General features: G+C 40.5%; 1 protein-coding gene and 1 long non-coding RNA gene across 8 annotated transcripts in view; one reads left to right on the forward strand and one right to left on the reverse strand.

Annotated features, from left to right (window-relative positions):
- Positions 1-19,358, forward strand: part of synj1 (synaptojanin 1) — a 113,544-nt gene that overhangs the window by 89,385 nt on the left and 4,801 nt on the right. For 3 of the 6 annotated variants that reach the window (XM_041210957.1, XM_041210956.1, XM_041210958.1), the window contains 4 exons: positions 4,686-4,733; positions 5,467-5,537; positions 5,689-5,800; positions 10,421-10,650. In XM_041210957.1, the coding sequence (XP_041066891.1) occupies positions 4,686-4,733; positions 5,467-5,537; positions 5,689-5,800; positions 10,421-10,650 (461 nt within the window). Of the gene's footprint in view, positions 1-4,685; positions 4,734-5,466; positions 5,538-5,688; positions 5,801-10,420; positions 10,651-13,882; positions 13,907-19,358 lie in introns of all 6 variants that reach the window. The other 3 variants (XM_041210961.1, XM_041210962.1, XM_041210959.1) reach the window with 3 other exon arrangements.
- LOC121290513 overlaps positions 1-19,358 on the reverse strand; it is a 47,919-nt gene that overhangs the window by 9,217 nt on the left and 19,344 nt on the right. For both annotated transcript variants that reach the window (XR_005945810.1, XR_005945809.1), the window contains one exon: positions 4,588-4,715. This is a non-coding gene — a long non-coding RNA (uncharacterized LOC121290513). The remainder of the gene's footprint in view (positions 1-4,587; positions 4,716-19,358) is intronic.

Below are 19,358 nucleotides of genomic sequence, written 5' to 3' on the forward strand. Positions count from 1 at the left end.
GGATAGAAATCACAGCAAATAACAACTTGGGAAATCCAGTAAATACTATCTGTATTTCCAAAAACCAAAGATGATCCTTGTATTTCTTTTGGGCTGATTACCTGTAGATGATGTAACAATCCATGCAGCTTTAAAAATATAAATTAACAGTTTTTTCGCAAAACCACTAAAATAAACAAATTTTATGTCAACTCGTGTTAATGATTTTGTAGTGAAATGAAGAAAATCCTTTTGCAAGGGATTATCTTCTGCGATTGAAATTATGTTCATATTGAGTTTTATGGTCATTCTTTGTGACTGGGCGGGGACCAGTAGATGCCATCTTGCCATTCTGAGATTTATTGATGGGATGCCTTATTTTTCCGTGAGGAGAACAATGCCAGTCACTGCTTTAAAAATAGAATGAAGGGAAAAGGGAGAGTCAATTTAGAATGCCCATCCTTTCTACAGTATTGGGGTTTTTAGAAGATGTACAGTTTGGCATAGTGACAAACAGGACCACTGATAAAAAGTCAAAGGAATAGATATCGCTACTGAGGTATATGCCCTGCGTGCAACAGGTGCTAAGCACATTCCAGTTATTGGTTTTCCTGGGATGTCTAGACGTTATATTGCTGCAATAAATGTTGCTGCTAATCACGTTCTTGACCGAATAATACATAACCCATGCGTATTCTAAAATGCATGTGTTTTAACCAAAATGTGACCCCTATTCTATTTGTATTATTTAGAATAGTTAATTCTAACTATTGTTAGAAATATCAGCCTGGATTGTGTACTAGAGCCTCTGAAGTAGAGCTTGAACTACAAACTTCTTACTCGGCAGCAAGAATGCTACTACACAATTAAAGTGCTTGAATCTTAAGATAATTCAAATCCTTTGTGGCGATTGGGGGGGGGGGGGGTGTTCAACAAAACAAATATCATTGTATATAACTGGGAATAAGCACTTCTGCAAATGGAAGAACAACGAAAGTGATAGGAAAATATAATCTGCCTGTGAAGCTTGCGTCTTTCAGTATCATAAGGTGTGGAATATTTGTAACTCAAATATTCCTTGTTGCATGCTACGTTAATTTGAGTAGTTTTCCACGTACAAACTTTTGTGAAGGTTGCTCTAATACAACAGCAACCAGTACTTATGTAGCACCATTAATATAATAAAATGGCTTAAACCGCTTCTCAGGAACGTTGTAAAACCAAAAATTTTATACCAAGCCACCTAAGGAGCTTTTGGGGCAGATGACCAAAAGGCTGGTCAAAGAGTATTTTAAATGTGGAAAAAGAAGCAGAGAAGAGAAAAAGTTTAGGGAGGTCATTTTAGAGCTTTCTGGCTTTGGCAGTGGAAGGCATGGCACTGGTGGTGGAGTGATTAACATTAAGGATGCACAAGAGCCAGAATTGGAGGAGTGCTGATGATATCTTGGAAAGTTGTAGGGCTGGAGAAGGTTGCAGATAGGGAAGGGCTAGGCCTTGGAGGGATTTTATAACAGGATGAGAATTTTAAAAATGAGTCTCTTAACTAGGACACAGCATAGGTCAATGAGCAAACAGATGATGGGCGAATGGGAATTCGTACAAGTTATAGTACCATTTTGGGTGGCAAGGGTAGAAACTGGGAGTCTGGTTGGGAGTGTGTTGGAATAGTCAAGTCTACAGTTAACAAAGACATTGACTGACTATTTCAGCAGCAGATGAGCTAAAGCAAGGATGGAATATTCCACAACGCCCCACCCAAATAAAATGCTGGAGGCAACCTTAATTACCTGAAAGTAATCCTCAGGGACAGGCAGCTCCTGAAGTCCCAGCAGTGCCAGAGGCAAGTAATGGACGACTAGGACTATGTGCAGTCCTGAGAAGAAGTGAGATGTCTCTCGGACTTAAAAGATAAGTCTGGATATTTTGGCCAGGGAGGAATCGGAGACCCTAGCAAGGTGGGGTGTGGGAGGGGTCAAGTTTTTGAGGCTGGGGGAAGGCAAAGTGGCAGGAGGTAGCCATGTTGGGGATGGGTGCCCCCAAAAGGAAATATCTCCCCCTTCCTTCCCATCTTTTATCCAAGCTGTTAAAGTTGTGGGCTGGCCACCCTCCTTACACCTTCCCTAACTGTTCATATTATTGTGGCGGAGGAGGATTCAGGTCCCTTAAATGGCTATAAAAACAAAAAAACTGCGGATGCTGGAAATCCAAAACAAAAACAGAATTACCTGGAAAAACTCAGCAGGTCTGGCAGCATCGGCGGAGAAGAAAAGAGTTGACGTTTCGAGTCCTCATGACCCTTCGACAGAACCCTTAAATGGCTATTAATTGGCAACTTAAGGGCTTCAATAGGCTTAAGGGTGGATGGGCTGCCTTATCTGCCCACCATAATATGATGGATAAGGGCAAGCGGGCAGACAGTTGGCTTTATTCTCCACTTTATTCTACGTGCTCCCCCATCCTCAAGTACTCTGTGGGGGCCGTAAAACACACCCCAAAGCATACACGTTTATCCAGTTTTGTCAGTGTACATGCAAAGAAGCAGTGCGACTTATTGCAGCATCCGCTTAAGAGCTGATTATTTTTAATTGACGGTTGTAATGAATAGTTTATAATGCATTTTACAGGCTCTTTTTATAAGAAAGACTAAGTTACAGACTTCAAAAAAAATTATTTTATCCATTTTGCTATTTCACATTCAAGATTTGTCTGGTCAATGAGTTGAGGCTTTTCAAATGTAGTTTTTAATTATGTAGACTATAGATGAGTATGTAATTTTTAAAATGTTTCAAACTGTGTATGTATATGGCTTTACCTATCTATGTATATTAACACCAAGCTTGCACATTCTTCACAAACACTAATGTACTTCTCTTCACCATCATCCCCTTGCTTCACTAAGGAGCTAGAAGCCCAGCAGCTGCTAGGAAAGAGTTCAAAGGTAAAAAAAAAAGACATTGTGATACAGTTCCTTAAAAGCTAACTTATTAGAATGTTGACACTTGCAAGATACTTTTTTTTTAATTAATTCACGGCATGTGGACTTCCCTGGCTAGGCCAGCATTTATTGCCCATCCCTAGTTGCCCTTGAGAAGGTGGTGATGAGCTGCATGCTGTGGGTAGAAGTGAAATTGTTTCTTCTGTCCTTCAGTAAAGTAGGTGGTTTTTAAAAGAAATAGTTGTTACTTCAATTTAGCATCTTGTCTCTGAAGATCCTAAATCATTCTCAATTCGAGTGTACGGCCTGTAACATGCTCTTACAAGTTTGTCAGTGTTAACAGAGAAGGATGTGGAGGTGACTTATCCTTTTCTTTTGATCTCTGTGGGAGAGATTCGCGTTTTCCTTTCTACACACAAACAATCATGTGAACTCACCATCTCGGGCATAGGTGGCACCCGCACTATTTACCTTAACATGTAACTTGCTATACATTCAATAACTCAATTTTATAGTACTGATGAAGCATTTTACACTGGCTCTGCTCATTTGATGATCTGGGTTTAATCATCAATGTTAATGTACCAGAATAAGAACATCCTTATGTAGGAATAATTAATAACCATAGTCTTCCCTTTCCAATTGTATTGATGAAGAATAGTCAATTGTTCATCTGAGCAGCACAATAATTTGCATTTAATGACTTTTAATGTAATATTCCTTTGACTTTGTATATGGAAAAACACAGGTACAGTGTTTCAAATCCAGCTATCTGAAAATCTGCGATGTCTGAAAATTAGACATTTTTTAAGCTGTTTTGCATTAATTTTTATTATTATTAGGTGAGTAAAATAACTTATGGTTCTGCATTGGCATGCCAACTAGCTATCAGCTTTGCGCGCCTGTCTTTTCAAGCTCTGAGTGGTCCGAGCAATCCTTAATCCAGTCCAAACTGCCCGACCCAAAAACCGATAAGATCCAAAATCCAGCATGGATTTGGTCCTGAAGTTGCTGGCTTTGAGACACTACCTGTATTATTAATAGTACAGTATTAAGAGTAGAGGTGGATTGTTGTCAGTGCACCAAATTTTCAGTTGCTATTTTCAGCTAAAATTCTTACCTGATGCACTGAGGAGCAGCTTTTGTTTGCTTCTGATCAATATTAAAGTGCGAATAAGACTCAACAACAAGAAGTAATTTTCCCTCCTCCAATACCCAAAGATTGTCTTAAAACTTCCTGTGTTTGATCAAAGATAAGATCTAATATTTCCAAATCTTGTACTTCAGGAGCTATCCACTTCCATTTTGCAAGTTGCAAAAACTCCATCTCTATTTATATGTCCCTTTTGTTTGGGGATCTTTTGTTAAGAGATTGCAGCCTATGTATTGAGCCAACTATCAGAAGCGCTATGCTAATGAAATAGATAAAACTACGGTAATACTCTTGAAGCATTCGTAGTGCACTGCACAAAATATTGCTCCCCACTCAATCAGTTCTGCTTGACTACTACTACTATTATTTGTCCATTGAAAACTCAATATTAGAGTATTCACAGGTAGTGTGGTAAAGGCTATCTTCATCCTCAGCAAGTACCTTCTTGTTTCAATATGCAAATACTTTTATAAAAGATAAATGCGTAAACCTGCTACTATGTAAATGATTAAAATTTTACCTGTGTTTTGGCTTGATTTACTTTTCTGTTTTCTGCCCTTGGTATGTCTATTGTGATGGTTTCAGTGTAGAGAACATATTTTCCTTTTCTTTCGTAAGGTCCTGGGGCACCCGTCAGTCCAGGGTTAGCTAGAAAGGAAATGGAAGGTAACTCTTGTTTGTGATGCAATGGAAGTTTGTGTTAGAGTTAAGCTAAGGAATTTAAGTTTGTATTAAAAATAACTATTAGAAATAATTAGTTCTTGCATGCATAAAGCTGTGATATTAACTTCACTTGTATGGGACTTTTTGCCTTGTATTGACTTCACTTCAATATCATTGGGATAGCAACTTCAAAATTTTTCCATGAAAGCAGAACATTCTGCTACAGATATACAAACTATATATGCAAATAATTTCTGGTTATTTGAAATATAGTACCCAAAGGTAGTGATGGGGTTAGTGCAGCAGATGCATGAATCTATCTTCCTCTCTTTTTTCTCTCTCTCTCTTTGTGTCCATCTTCCCCTCCGCCCTCCCTTTCTCTCCTGTTTCCTATCTTCCCCACTGCCCCCCAAACCCCTTGATTATGCCTCTTTCTCTCCTGCAACTACTTAATTAGTTTTCAGATAGTACTGTTGATGAGAGCATTAGCTATGAATCATTGACACAGCAAACTTAGTCAAGTGTTGTGTTAAGTGTCACTCTTGTCTGACTACAATACTGATGATAAATTTCAATAACATGTTTTTATTCTAGACACAATTTAAGATTCAGTCATTTGTTCAATTGAGAAGCTCAATAATTTAATATATTGGAAAAGCTTAATTACATATATGATTAAACCTCTATCTAATCTGACATGATTTATTGCTACCTAGTGCTTTCTTCTTCTTTACAGGCCGTGTCCAACCACCTCCAAAAGCAACCCTGAATTCAGCTAGTGCTGGAGCTGGTGCCGCATCCAGACCGGTATGTTCATTAGAGTTCAGTATTGAAGATATTCAGATACTGTTGTGCATTCGATGTTATCAGGGGGGCAAAATCGATTACTATTGATGTAAATGTATTATGGACTAAATTATTTGAAGCTTTTCGTTACAAAGCAGTTCTCTTCCATTAGAGCATACCACCACGAGCTGGGGTTGTCAGTGCACCAGCTAACGTACCTATCAAGACAGCCACAGGAGTACCACTCTCAGAAGCTCAAAGCAAAGCTCCAGAATTGTCAAAAGGTTAGTATTTCTGAGCATCTTAAAGGAAAATGGTTTCTAATAGGCCTGTTTCAAATTCTTTCTACTCTTCTATAGCTTCCATCCTTCCCTACTCTAGAGTTAATCAATAGTAACCATTCGCACTTATACATTACATTTAACTTATAAAAATATCTCAAGATACTTTGCTGAGTGGCAGATGGGGGAAGGAAGAGGAAATGATTAGGTCTGGACATCAAACCATGAAGGGAGAGATTAGGTGACCAATCATGGTCAAAAAGATAGAATTTGCAAAGACTTTTGAAGATGGAAGTAGAAGCAAAGTGGAAGAATTTAATGATTTCCCAAAGATTGGCCAAAGACGTTGCTGCCAGGGGCTGAGGCAGAGGAGACAATGGACAAATAGCCATAGTCAGAGAACCAAAGAATGTGGGAGAGGATATAAGGCTGGAGGAGTTTGCACAGATTGGGTTGGAAGAAGTAATGGTTGAGCATGAAACAAAATGGCACACAATCCAGGCAAATGCATTGGATCAGTTGGGGTTTATTTAAAATTGGTGCGCATCTTTAAGCAATTGAATTTTGAGGTGACAAAAAGATTTCAGGGACAGAGGAATTAAGGAAGTTAAGAGGTGGGCAGTGTTTTGCAAAAAAAAATAGCTTTAGTAAAGGATAAAATATGGAGTTTGAAGCTCAACTGACAGTCAAACAGAATTTCAGAGATTTGCAGTCAGTCGCAGCCTTATTGAGGAGCATGAAATCAATAGCAAGGAATTGAGCATGAGCTCTCTGATCTCTTGTCAATGCTGCTTTGCTACTTGGCATGATGGCTGTTTGTGCTGAGTTACTGACCTGTTGACTTTCCTATAATGTGAGGGAAACAATTGAATTCCACTGGCGTTGTAGTCAGCATTGTGGCAACTCGGGCAACTATTTCCCTCTTCCTGAACACTCTTTAATCTTGACTGATGAAAGTAGTTACTCATTTGGTGACAATTAATGTATTATTCCCCGATAGGCACTTTGTAATAACAAAACACCAATTCCTGTGGCTGACCCAGATTATCATTTTGAAATAGAATCAAGGCCATGGCCGTTGATTGCAATGTTAAATCTTCTGACCCCCTTTCCTTTCTCCCTCCATGACCAATTGAAATCAATCCTGGACATAAGCTTTTGCCTTAGCATTGTAATTTAGGTGCAGTTTGAAGCTTTCCTTTTACTGCCAAGAAAAATATAGAAGGGAAGCAATGCATATTGAGAACTGGGTGAACTATCTTAGATGGCGAACTTCAAAATAAGCTTAATTATTTAAACACCAAGTCCACTTGTCCCTTAAAATAGCATGCTGCGTAATCATATGAGTTTGCGTCCCAACAAACTGTTGATGCTGTCAGCGGGGGGAGGTCAAGATTTTTAATCCTGGACAGACACTGGCTCCTGGCATCACCTGAGCCTGAAGGAAACCACATGACAAAGCTCACACTTTTATTTCGAGTATTATTAATTTATTAATCTATGAAGTTATATTTCCTTTATCAATATTCTAAATATTTAAACTGATCCTTACCCATAGCAGTATATTTTGTTGAATTTAAAATACAAGCCCCAAATTGCAAAGACTGAAATTTACACCAGTCTTAAAGTGCAGCCTGGATCTTGATGTTGGATGTTTACAGTACTTAAAGCAGGAACTCAGCGAAGAATAAATTCTGATTTTTTTTTCTTAAATGTTTCCTGCAGAATGTTCTGAGAGGTTTGAGAGCATAGCTCATTGACAGTTGCAAACTACTGAGTTACTATCATCTTGTGGCTCATTCTTTAACTCTACCAGCCAATAATATAAACTGGTACACTCTGTCACCAGTAAGGCATCCTGCAGAAGCAAATTACTGCAGATTATGGAAATCTGAAATAAAATCAGTGTGTTGACAATGCTCAGGAGGTCAGGTAGCATATGTGTGGAGAGAAACAGAGTTAATGTTTCAAACTGAGGGCCTTTTGTCAGAACTGATGAAAGGTTATTCACCTGAGATGTAAATTCTGTTTCTCTTTCCATTGATGCTGACTAACCTGCTTGGTATTTTGTGTTTTTATTTAAGATATCATGCAATGTTAATTGCTAATCTTTGCACATCTGACCAATTAATTCTAAAAGAACTGGTCAAATCCATGGAAAATAAGTGAGTAATTCTGGATGGATATGATAACTTTTGTAAGATATTTTAATCATGCATTTTGAGTTATCCAATTTTCACATTCTTGTAAATATTGAAATATAGGCCAGGAATTTATTGGGCTGACTGGAATCTTGCCCACCCTCCGAACCAGTGGGGCACCCCCATCATTTCCATGGGACAGGCCCAACGGAATCAAGAGCCCTTCAGGCACTTAAGTGGCTTCCATAAGGTCTTCCCCATTATAGGTGGGGAGGCAGAAAGTAGGAAACTTGTAGACCAGTTAGTTTAATGTCTGTCGTTGGGAAATTGTTGGAATCTATTATTAAGGAAGTAGTAATGGTGCATTTGGAAAATCACAATACAATCCATCAAAGTCAGCATGGTTTTATGAAGAGTAAATCCTGTTTGACTAATTTGCTAGAATTCTTTGAAGATGTTACAAGCAAAGTGGATAATGGGGATCCAGTAGATGTAGTATATCTGGACTTCCAGAAGACATTTGATAAGGTGCTGCACAAAAGATTAATACACAAGATAAGATCACACTGAGTTAGGGGTAATATATTAGCTTGGATAGAGGATTGGCAGAAAGCAGAGAGTCAGGATAAATGGGTCTTTTTCTGGATGGCATGCTGTAACTAATGGGGTGCCACAGGGTTTGGTCCTTGGGCTCCAACTATTTACAATCTATATTAATGACTTGGATTCAGGGATAGAAGGTACTATAGCTAAATTTGCAGTTGACACCAAATTGGTGGGAAAGTAAGTTGCAATGAAGAAATAAATTTACAAATGAATATGGACAGGTTAAGTGAATGGGCCAAAATTTGGCAGATGGAGTTTAACATGGATAAGTGTGAGGTTATCCATTTTGGTCAGAAGAATAAAAAGGTGACTTATTATTTAAATGGAGAGAAATTTCAGAATGCTTCAGTGCAGAGGGATCTGCGTGTCCTGGTGCATGAATCGCTGAAAGCTAATATGCAGGTACAGCAGGTAATAAGGAAGGCAAATGGAATTTTGGCATTCTTGCTAAAGGAGTAGAGTATAAAAATAGGGAAGTGTTGTTGCAACTGTACAAGGCATTGGTGAGACTGCAACTGGAGTACTGTGCACCGTTTTGGTCCCCTTACTTGAGGAAGGATGTAGTTGCACTGGAGGCGGTTCAGAGGAGGTCCACTAGATTGATTCCAGAGATGCGGGCCTTGTCTTATGAGGAGAGATTGAGCAGTTTAGGACTATACTCGTTAGAGTTTAGAAGGATGAGAGGAGATCTAATTGAGGTATATAAGATGCTAAAGGGGATAGACAAAGTAGACGTGGAGCAGATGTTTCCACTCTGGGGCATTCTTGAATGATAGGCCACAGTTTTAGGCTAAGGGGTGGTAGATTTAAATCAGAGATGAGGAGCAATTACTTTTCTCAAAGGACCATGAATCTGTGGAATTCACTACCTCAGAATGCAGTGGATGCCGGGATGCTGAATAAATTTGAGGAGATACAGATTTTTAATTAGTAATGGGTTGAAAGGATATGGGGAGAGGACGGGAAATTGAAGTTGAGGCCGAAATTAGATCAACCAGGATCATAACGAATGGCGGGGCAGGCTCGAGGGGCTAAATTGCCTACTCCTGCTCCTAGTTCTTATCTTATGTTCTTATGATAGGGGCCCCTGGCCTGCCAAGAGATGCCAGCCAATCAGAGGCTGGCAGCTCCTTATGTTGCCAGTGCCAGTTGTCAGAGGCACTGGATCATCATGGGACCTCAGACCAAAGGTGAGTGAAGGCCAGGAGAGGATTGCAGGAGATGTGTTGGAGACAAGGGCAGGGGGCTGCTTTCAGTGGCCTCATTGCGCCAACCCCTGCAACCCCCACCCCCCACTCCGGACTGGTGCGATGTTGGGATCCTTTACCAAATGCAGAGTTCCTGACTGAGTCCCCTGAGAGGCCGCTTGCAAACCCAACAGGGTTTGCTGGGCGGCATTCTGTGGGTGCAGGAGGACCTGCAGCATCCATTTAATCCTTGAGCCACCAATTGTAACAAAAGGTTTTTTAAATAACTAAAAAGGGAGTGCAGCCTACCACACCATATATAAGCATGGTCCACAGACTCCACAAGACCACAAAAAGGCCAGGTGTCCTGGGAGCCACCAATTGTGTCAATAGGAGTCAATTGGCTCATTAATGAACCTAATTGACACTCCTCTGCCAGCAGCCAGAAATCCTGTGTCAGCCCCTTCTGCCCTCCTATTTAATCAGGGGAGGTTTTGCCACTGCCGGGAGACTGAAGCAAGCCTTTCCCACAATTAAGTGAGCCCGGCTATCATATTTCCTGCCGTGATGGCTGCATTAAATCCAGCCTATAGTCAAGCTTACAATTTTGCAGATCAATAGGAAAACTTAAATATCACTTTTAAAGTGTTAAGTAAATGGGACCTAACACTTTCCTATTTGTCAATTAGGACCAATGCTCTTGCCGGAACCACTGAAGCCAAATGTTGCTGCTGCTCTTTCACTGCAACCTCCCCCTATTAGTTCCCAGAAGCTGCAGGAGCCTCTTAAACCTGTTGGTTTGAAACCTATTTCTCAGACGCCGCCCCCTTCTCTTGGCTTAGATCATCTAGCACCACAGGCTCCACCCCGCAGCAAATCCGCCCAGAACCTGCCAACAGAACCTATTATTGCAGAGCAGGTAAGTAGCAACACAGTGGTATCTATTAAATAACATTACTTCTGTGTATATGTAAAGAATGTATAACTGAAAAACATTTTTGCATGTTCTTTTGTGCCATCTTATAGAAAGTGATCCCGATTCCAAGTAATTAATATAACACAAAACTGAAATAGCCAGTGAACCAGTTGTTCTCCTATTACTTGTGAACTAATTTAGTGAACAGAGCATCTTCCTTACCCAGTACTCCAGTATTCAAAAATGAAGACCAGTCTGTGGCATCCTTCCGTCCATTTCTCCCCTATATCCAAGTTATTGGACCTGATTGTGGTCCACAGTGACAGGGTGAACAGCAAATGTGCTTGAGAATGTTGGTATGAGACATGTCCCTTTTTAATACCTGGGCACCTCCTACCTATTGGGCTCCTCCTCGAATTTGGCAATAAACACTATATTGCTGGTTGATAGCCAGGAGTAGGATATTGGGTAGCCACTGTGGACATAAGGGATAAGCCCCCAGTACTAAAGCAGGGTGGGATGGTGGACTCTGGACAGTAGAGGTCCAAGATTTTCTTGTGGGGATTGGAAGAGCACTTCTGTTCCTCCTGGCCCCCAAGGAAATCTCCACAAAAATTAAAAGTACTCATACTCTTGGGCTTTTTCTAGCTATCCTGATTTCACTGGCAGGTCCAACACTGTGCACAACTTATAATATTCATGGTTAACATTGCATTGGCTCACCAATTAAATCATTGGACCTAAACTTTAACATAAGGCTCACACAAGCATTGCTGACTGTCTCCAAAATCTGGGAGTTAAACTGGTGGCGGGGGAGGTGGGGGCTGGTGCACCGAGAATGGAGCAGTAAGTAAATTACAGCTGTCCTAACCATGCTCGCCCTATCCTTGTGCACAGTGATTAAAATTGGGGCTACTCAGTCAGCCCCACTGCTACATCCACCAAAGTTGTTAGCATCTGCCTGTTATTCTATTCAAAAACAAAGTACAACAAATTCTGGAAATCTAAAATAAAAATAGAAAATGCTGGAAAAGCTCAGCAGGTCAGGCAATATCTGTGGAGAGAAAGAGTTAACATTTCAAGTTGATAATTCATCAGAACTCCATCAGGAATGTTTTTATTATTCTGTTATCTCTGCTTTTATGTTTCTCACTAGTATTTCAGTACTTTTAAGATGACGTCAATATACTTGTTCTAAAGTTAGTACTAAAACATAAATCCATTATATTTGTGATTAGAGGCTTCATTTTGTGGTTAAAATATGACAGTATACCACATGGAACAAAAGAGAACTTGAATATGTAAAACTGAAATAAAAACAAAAAATGCTGGATATACCCAGCAGGCCAGGCAGCATCTGTACAGTTAATGTATGACCTTGCATCAGAACCACTAAGTTAAAATGTAATAGGTTTTAAGCAAGTGAAAGAGAGGAGGGTGGAAAAAAAACAGAAAGGAAGGTCTGTGATGTATTTAATGTTAAAGTTGGAAATGTGAAATGGAAACCTTGCCCGTCACAGATTGTGAAACTTTTTTCATATTCCTGTTTAGTTTCTCTTTTTGATTCTTGCATTTCCTGTGCCATTCTCATTTTCCCTAAGAAGCAGGGTAGCTAATCTGCTCCTAAACTTTTTTTTATTAATCCAGCTATGTTAAAGATCTTTGGGTGTTCCTTTCCTCCTCTGTCTTGTACCTTTTTGTTCAGACTTCAACTGATAGTCTCAACTAGGATTAGATAATCATGTAGAACATTTTAGATGTTAGTGCATGTCCTATTGTTCTTGTAGCCCATTTGGCAGTCAGTCATGAAATTGTTTTTGTTGAATTCCTCAATGATTTAGCAATTTTGTACACTGAGTAGCTGAACAATACGGTCTAGTTGGCTCTGAAACTTCATCCTTTATTTGTTCCTAAATTGGTTAATCTGGGATAGAGCAACAATAACAGCAGTACAGTTAGCATCATTATACTTGGGTTAGCATGGACGAATCGGCCGAGGTTCAAACCTCAGGTTGTTATTCAGTGGCCTTTGCTGGAAATGTGTGCATGTATAGAGGTCAAGTACGGTCAGAACTGGGCTGTTTGGGAACAGTCCTCAGAAGTCTTTTTTTTTTTAATGCACTTTATTGCAGATCATGCTTGGAAAATGGCCATTTGAGCATGACGCAATAGAGCGACTGGCACATTGAAAAGCACCTCTGGCAGGGAATTCATAATACCTTCAGGAAAGTGGAGATTGAAGAAATAAAACAAGTAGATAAAATTATTGGGAGAAATATTCATTGTAACTTTAAAACACAGATTTACATTTCTAAAATTTATTATACATGGGAATTTTCTAAGTGTTTCATTTAAAATGTACTAACTCTTCAACGTGCTTGTCTAATGACCAACTAGTGACTATTAATTATCGAAAGGGAGATAAAAGTCTCTTTGGGCTTAAGGTAGTTTCAAGATGACGCACCTCATCATAGAAAATGGGAACTAAATCGTGGCATACTTGGTAACTTGCCATCATGGAATGTTTTGCCACTGAGAATGGACTGTTGCATCATTTATGAGAAAAATGGCCCAGCGTTTGTGTTCCACACAAGCCTTCTCCCAACTTACTTAATGTCACCCTATCATCACCTTTTCTCCTTTCTCCTTCATGTGCTTAACAAACTTTCCCTTAAATGCATTTTGTGCTATTCATCACAACCATTCCATGTGATTCCATTCTGAGTAAAGAAATTTCTCCTTGTTGAATTGATTAGTGATTAACTTATATTGATGGCCCTTAGGTTTTGACTCCACTAAATAACATCTCTACATCTACCCTTTGTACCCCTTCATAATTTATGGCTTTGTTAGCCTATGTTGCTACATTTAAAGATTTGTGAATCTGTACCCCTAGATTCCTTTGTGTCTCTATCCCATTTAAACTCTCTTCCAAAAAGTAGAGTCGCCTCCCTATTTCTCCTATCAAAATGCATCACATCACATTTACCTATAACAAAATATATTCATACTTTTTAGCAATTGTTCTGCATCTGTTTAACATTTGTAAATAACGTGCATCATAGTGAACTTTAAACAGATTCATTTTGGCCTATGTTGTCAAAATTCAACATTCGAAAAATTGAATCAAACAAGGAAAATTGTGACTAGTCTTGGAGCAGTTGTTGTCCAGTAGCTAATAACTTTCTATTTATTGCTTTTCTCTTTCTGATGTTTACTGTCTCTTTCTCACAAGCAGGAACAACCATCAGGGTGAAAGGTATTGAATTAATTTACAATTTTCTATATGGTTCCATTTTATTTCACTATTTTGATGTATGAACTTGCAAAGTCTCATACATCAGCAATTTTGCCAGTCTTGTGAAATGCACTTTTCTTCATTTTGCAAAATAATTGTCACAGCCTTTTTAAATTTTATTTTATTCATTATGTATGTTACACCTAATTATAAAACTCATTGTATTCAATTTACACATAGCTGTAGAAAAGATTCATAAACATTTTTCCAGGAGGAAGAAAAGTGGTGTATTGCTACTCATGTTTTTATTAAGGCTTGTATGAAATATTTCCCTGGTTACCAATTCCCACATGAGTTTAGCTTTCTGGATGTGGTAGCAAGAAATCAGTTGTTTTTCTTAATGAAATGACATCTGATAATGCCCCTTAACTCCTAAATTTTTCTATGACTACAACTTTGAGATCATAAAGCTGCATTGCTTACCAAAAAAATATCTATTTCCAAAATGATCTTAAGATTAAATTACAATTTATTTATTTCTTGAACTTGTGTATGTGTCCTGTGCTGATCAGCGTATATTATTCTGGCTCTTCAAATGTTACGTTCTAATTGTTAGTTAAAAGTATGAGCAGCCCAGAAATAAATTTATCATAAATACAATTCAACATTCATTTCAACAGCACAAAGTGGACTAACTTTAAAGTTTTTTTTAAAAAATTGTATATTACTCCCAATTGATTGCTTCCCAGTCATACCAAATTTGTCCAGAACTCCCATCCACTAATATTTTAAGTGAAAAGTTGGAATATGAGTTCAGTAATTTTATTCTCTACTGATCAATAAAGACAAATCTGATGTCCAACTTAAACAGCTTATATTACTGCAAACCAATTAACATTTTGTAACTGAGTATCTTCTATACAACACCTTTTCAATCACTGCTGGAATAATCATCTTGTTGCATTCCATAGTTTTGTTTTTGTTTCCTATAAGATATTGCTATAAGCTTTCCTGAGAATCTTGAAATGCTTAGTAGATAGAATCTTTCTGTGCTTTGAAACCTGTCCTTTTGCTTTTCCACTTCTTGGATCAAAGTTTCAGTCCTCTCTCAGGCTGCCAGGATATAGGTTTCCTGTGCGTGCTAAGGATTTCCAATCTGATTGCAACTGCGTGATTCAGTTTACCCTTCAGTTGGTATTAGCATATTGCACCGTATGGCACTTAATTTCAGCATTATTTGCTATCATCTAGGGGGAGGGTATTAAACTGAAGTGAAAGGTAGTGTCACCACTTTTTTCTAAATGAGACAGATGAGACTGAAGCTAACCAATAACATATTGGAACTTCACAAATATAAATGACAACATGGATGAAGTAGAAAAGTGTAGATATGTCCATGTCCAAATGCAGCAAGACCTGGACAATATCCAGGCTTGGGCTGACAGGTGGCAAGTAACATTGGCGCCACACAATGCCAGGCAATGACCTCTCGAACAAGAGACAATCTAACCATCGCCCCCTGACATTCAATGGCATTCCATTGCTGAATCCCCTACTATCAACATCCTGGGGGTTACCATTGACCAGAAAATGAACTGGACTAGCCATATAAATACTGTAGCTACAAGAACAGGTCAGAGGCTAAGAGTCCTGCAGCAAGTAACTCACCTCTTGACTCCCCAAAGCCTGTCCACCATCTATAAGGCACAAGTCAGGAACGTGATGGAATACTCTCTGCTTGCCTGTATGAGTGCAGTTCCAACAACACCCAAGAAGCAAGACACCATCCAGGACAAAGCAGTCCGCTTGATTGGCACCTTCTCCCCCACTGACCAACAATGGCAACAGTGTGTACCATCTACAAGATGCACTGCAGGAACTCACCAAGGTTCCTTAGGCAGCAACTTCCAAACCCACAACCACTACCATCTGGAAGGACAAGGGCAGCAGATACTTGGGAACACTGGCCTGGAAGTTCCCCTCCAGGCCACTCATCACCCTGACTTGGAAATATATTGCTTTTCCTTCACTGTCGCTGGGTCAAAATCCTGGAACTCCCTCCCTAACAGCACTGTGGGTGTACCTACACCACAGGGACTGGAGCATTCAAGAAGACAGCTCACCACCATCTTCCCAAGGATAATTAAGGAAAGGCAATAAATGCTGGCATAGCCAGCGATGCCCACATCTTATAAATTACTTTTGTTATTTAACTTGATAACAGCTTGCATTTATTTAGCACCTGTATGTAATAAAATGTGCTTCACAGGGGCATTATCAAACAAAATTTGACACTGAGCCACTTAGGGAAACATTCTGACAGGTGATCTAAAATTTGGTTAAAGAGGCAGCTTTAAGAAGCATCTAAAAGGAATTCGCTCCACTCATTCCTGAGATGAAGGGCTTACCCTATGAGGAAAGGTTGAACAAGTTATATCGATTATAATGGTCTATACCCATTGGAGTTTAGAAAAATGAGAGGTGATCTTATTGAAACATATATAGTATCTTGAAGGGACTTGATGGGGTGGATATTGGGAAGCTCTAGAAGTAATGGTGCAAGAACCAGAAGGGAAAACATTGCAGGAAGTTCTCTGACTGTGATTGGATAGATAGGAAAGGAACAAGGTATGGGCCGTCCCACCCATCTGAACAACAGAGGAGTCTTGTCAATGTCAAAAGCTACAGATAGGTAGTGTTTGAGGGTGGACAGAGCATGGGAAGAGGGATTTAAGAAGACCTATTTATAGTGGAGAAGAGAAGCTGGGGGTAAATCACGATCAGCATAGAATGGTGAGAGGAGAGCAGGATCCAACAGTACTGCAGCCAGGTTTGACAAACATTTATAGTGGACAATTAGTTTGGCCATTCAAGTAAAGGCAAAATATTGTGAATGCTGGAAATCTGAAACAAAAAATGCTAGAAAAACCCAGCATCTGTGGAAAGAAAGAGAGAGTTAACGCTTCGAATCCGCATGACTCTGCGGATGCTGGAAACGCTCTGCTCTGAAGAAGAGTCATTAGGACTCAACATTGGCTCTCTTTCCCTCCACAGATGCTGTCAGACCTGAGTTTTTCCAGCATTTTTTGCTTTGGTTAGCCAATCAAGTTCTGGACTGGGATTTTCCACTCCATCGTGGTGGGGCCCGCCGCAGGAGATTTGGCAGCCCAGCCAAAAGTCCATTGACTTTTAGCGGGACCGGACAATCCCAGCAGTGTGCAGGGCTGGAATATCCCACCCCTTCCCCCTTGGATTTAGGGGAGTGGAGATGGGGACTATACTAAGGGGAGCAACCAGGTTGATACAGATTATAGTTTTAATGAGAATAAAGGCTCCAAGGTGGAGGTTGGGGTGTGATTCTGCAGATTAGTAAGGAATGTTTTGATGTATGGAGGGCCAAAGTGCGTTGTAAGTTTTAAATTTATTAATGGGATGTGGGTTTCCCTGGCTGTGCCAGCATTTATTGCCCATCCCTAGTTGGCCTTGAGGAAGTGGTGGTGAGCTGCCTTCTTGAACCGCTGCAGTCCATGTGGTGTAAATACACCCACAGTGCTGTTAAGGAGGGAATTCCAGGATTTTGACCCAGCGACAGTGAAGGAATGGCGATATATTTCCAAGTCAGGATGGTGAGTGGCTTGGAAGGGAACTTCTAGGTGGTGGTGTTCCCATGTATCTGCTGCCCTTGTCCTTCCAGATGGTAGTGGTCATGGGTTTGGAAAGTGCTGCCTAAGGAGCCTTGGTGAATTCCTGCAGTGTATCTTGTAGATGGTACACACTGCTGCTACTTTGCATAGGTGGTGGAAGGAGTGAATGTTTGTGGATGGGTGCTGCTTTGTCCTGGATGGTGTCAAGCTTCTTGAGTGTTGTGGAAGCTGCACTTATCCAGGCAATTGGGGAGTATTCCATCACACTCCTGACGTGTGCCTTATAGATGGTGGACAGGCTTTGGAGAGTCAGGAGGTGTTACTCGTCGCAGAATTCCTAGCCTTTGACCTGCTCTTGTAGCCACAGTATTTTTTATAGCTAGTCCAGTTCAGCTTCTGGTCAATGATAACCACCAGGATGTTGATAGTGGGGTATTCACTGATGGTAATGCCATTGAACATCAAGGGGCGATGGTTAGATACTCTCTTGTTGGAGATGGTCATTGCCTGGCATTGTGTGGCGCCAATATTATTTGCCACCTGTCAGCCCAAGCTTGGATAATGTCCAAGTCTTGCTCCATTTGGACGTGGAATGCTTCAGTATCTGAGAAGTCATGAATGGTGCTGAACATTGGGCAATCATCGGCGAACAGACCCACTTCTAACCTTATGATGGAAAGAAGGTCATTGATGAAGCAGCTGAAGATGGTTAGGATGTGGACGCTACCCTGAGGAACTCCTGCAGAAATGTCCTGGAGCTGAGATGACAACCACAATCATCTTCCTTTGTGCTAGATATAACTCCAACCGGTGGAGAGTTTTTCTCCTGATTCCCATTGACTCCAGTTTTGCTAGGGCTCCATGATGCCCCACACAGTCAAATGTGGCTTTGGTGTCAAGGGCAAGCACTCTCACCTCACCTCAGGAGTTAAGCTCTTCTGTCCATGTTTGAACAAAGGCTGTAATGAGGTCAGGAGCTAAGTGGCCCTGGCAGAACTTAAACTGGGTGTCAGTGAGCAGGTTACTGCTAAGCAAGTGCCACTTGGTAGCACTGTTAATGACCTCTTCCATTACTTTAGTCTGCTCTCGATCATCAGTAATGGGTTGGTAATTGGCCCGGTTGGATTGGATCTGCTTGTGTACAGGACATAGCTGAGCAATTTTCCACATAACTTGGTAGATGCCAGTGCTGTAGCTGCACTAGAACAGCTTGGCTAGGGGCACGGCAAGTTCTGGAGCACAAGTCTTCAGTACTGTTGCTGGAATATTGTCAGGGGCTATAGCCTTTGCACTAACCAGTGCCTTCAGTCGTTTCTTGATAGCGCATGGAGTAAATCAAATTGGCTGAGGACTGGCACCTGTGATGCTGGGGACCTCCTGAAGATTGTTGCAAATGCTTCAGCCTTATCTTTTGCACTGATGTGCTGGGCTCCCCCATCATTGAGGATGGGGATATTTGTGAAGCCGCCGCCTCCATTGAGTTGTTTAATTGTCCACCACCATTCACGACTGGATGTGGCAGGACTGCAGAGCTTAGATCTGATCCGTTGAATGTGGAATCGCTTTGCCCTGTCTATCACTTGCTGCTTATGCTGTTTGGCACACAAGTAGTCCTGTGTTATAGCTTTACCAGGTTGACATCTCATTTTTAGGCATGCTTGGTGCTCCAGCATGTCCCCACCATACTCTTCTTTGAACCAGGGTTGATCCACGGCTTGATGGTAATGGTAGTGTGGTAGATATGCCAGGCCATGAGGTTACAGATTGTGTTTGAGTACAATTCTGCTGCTTCTGATAGCCCACAGCATGTCATGGATGCCCAGTCTTGA

The sequence above is a fragment of the Carcharodon carcharias genome, chromosome 18, assembly GCF_017639515.1.
Source record: "Carcharodon carcharias isolate sCarCar2 chromosome 18, sCarCar2.pri, whole genome shotgun sequence".
In the NCBI taxonomy this organism is placed as follows: Eukaryota; Metazoa; Chordata; class Chondrichthyes; order Lamniformes; family Lamnidae; genus Carcharodon; species Carcharodon carcharias.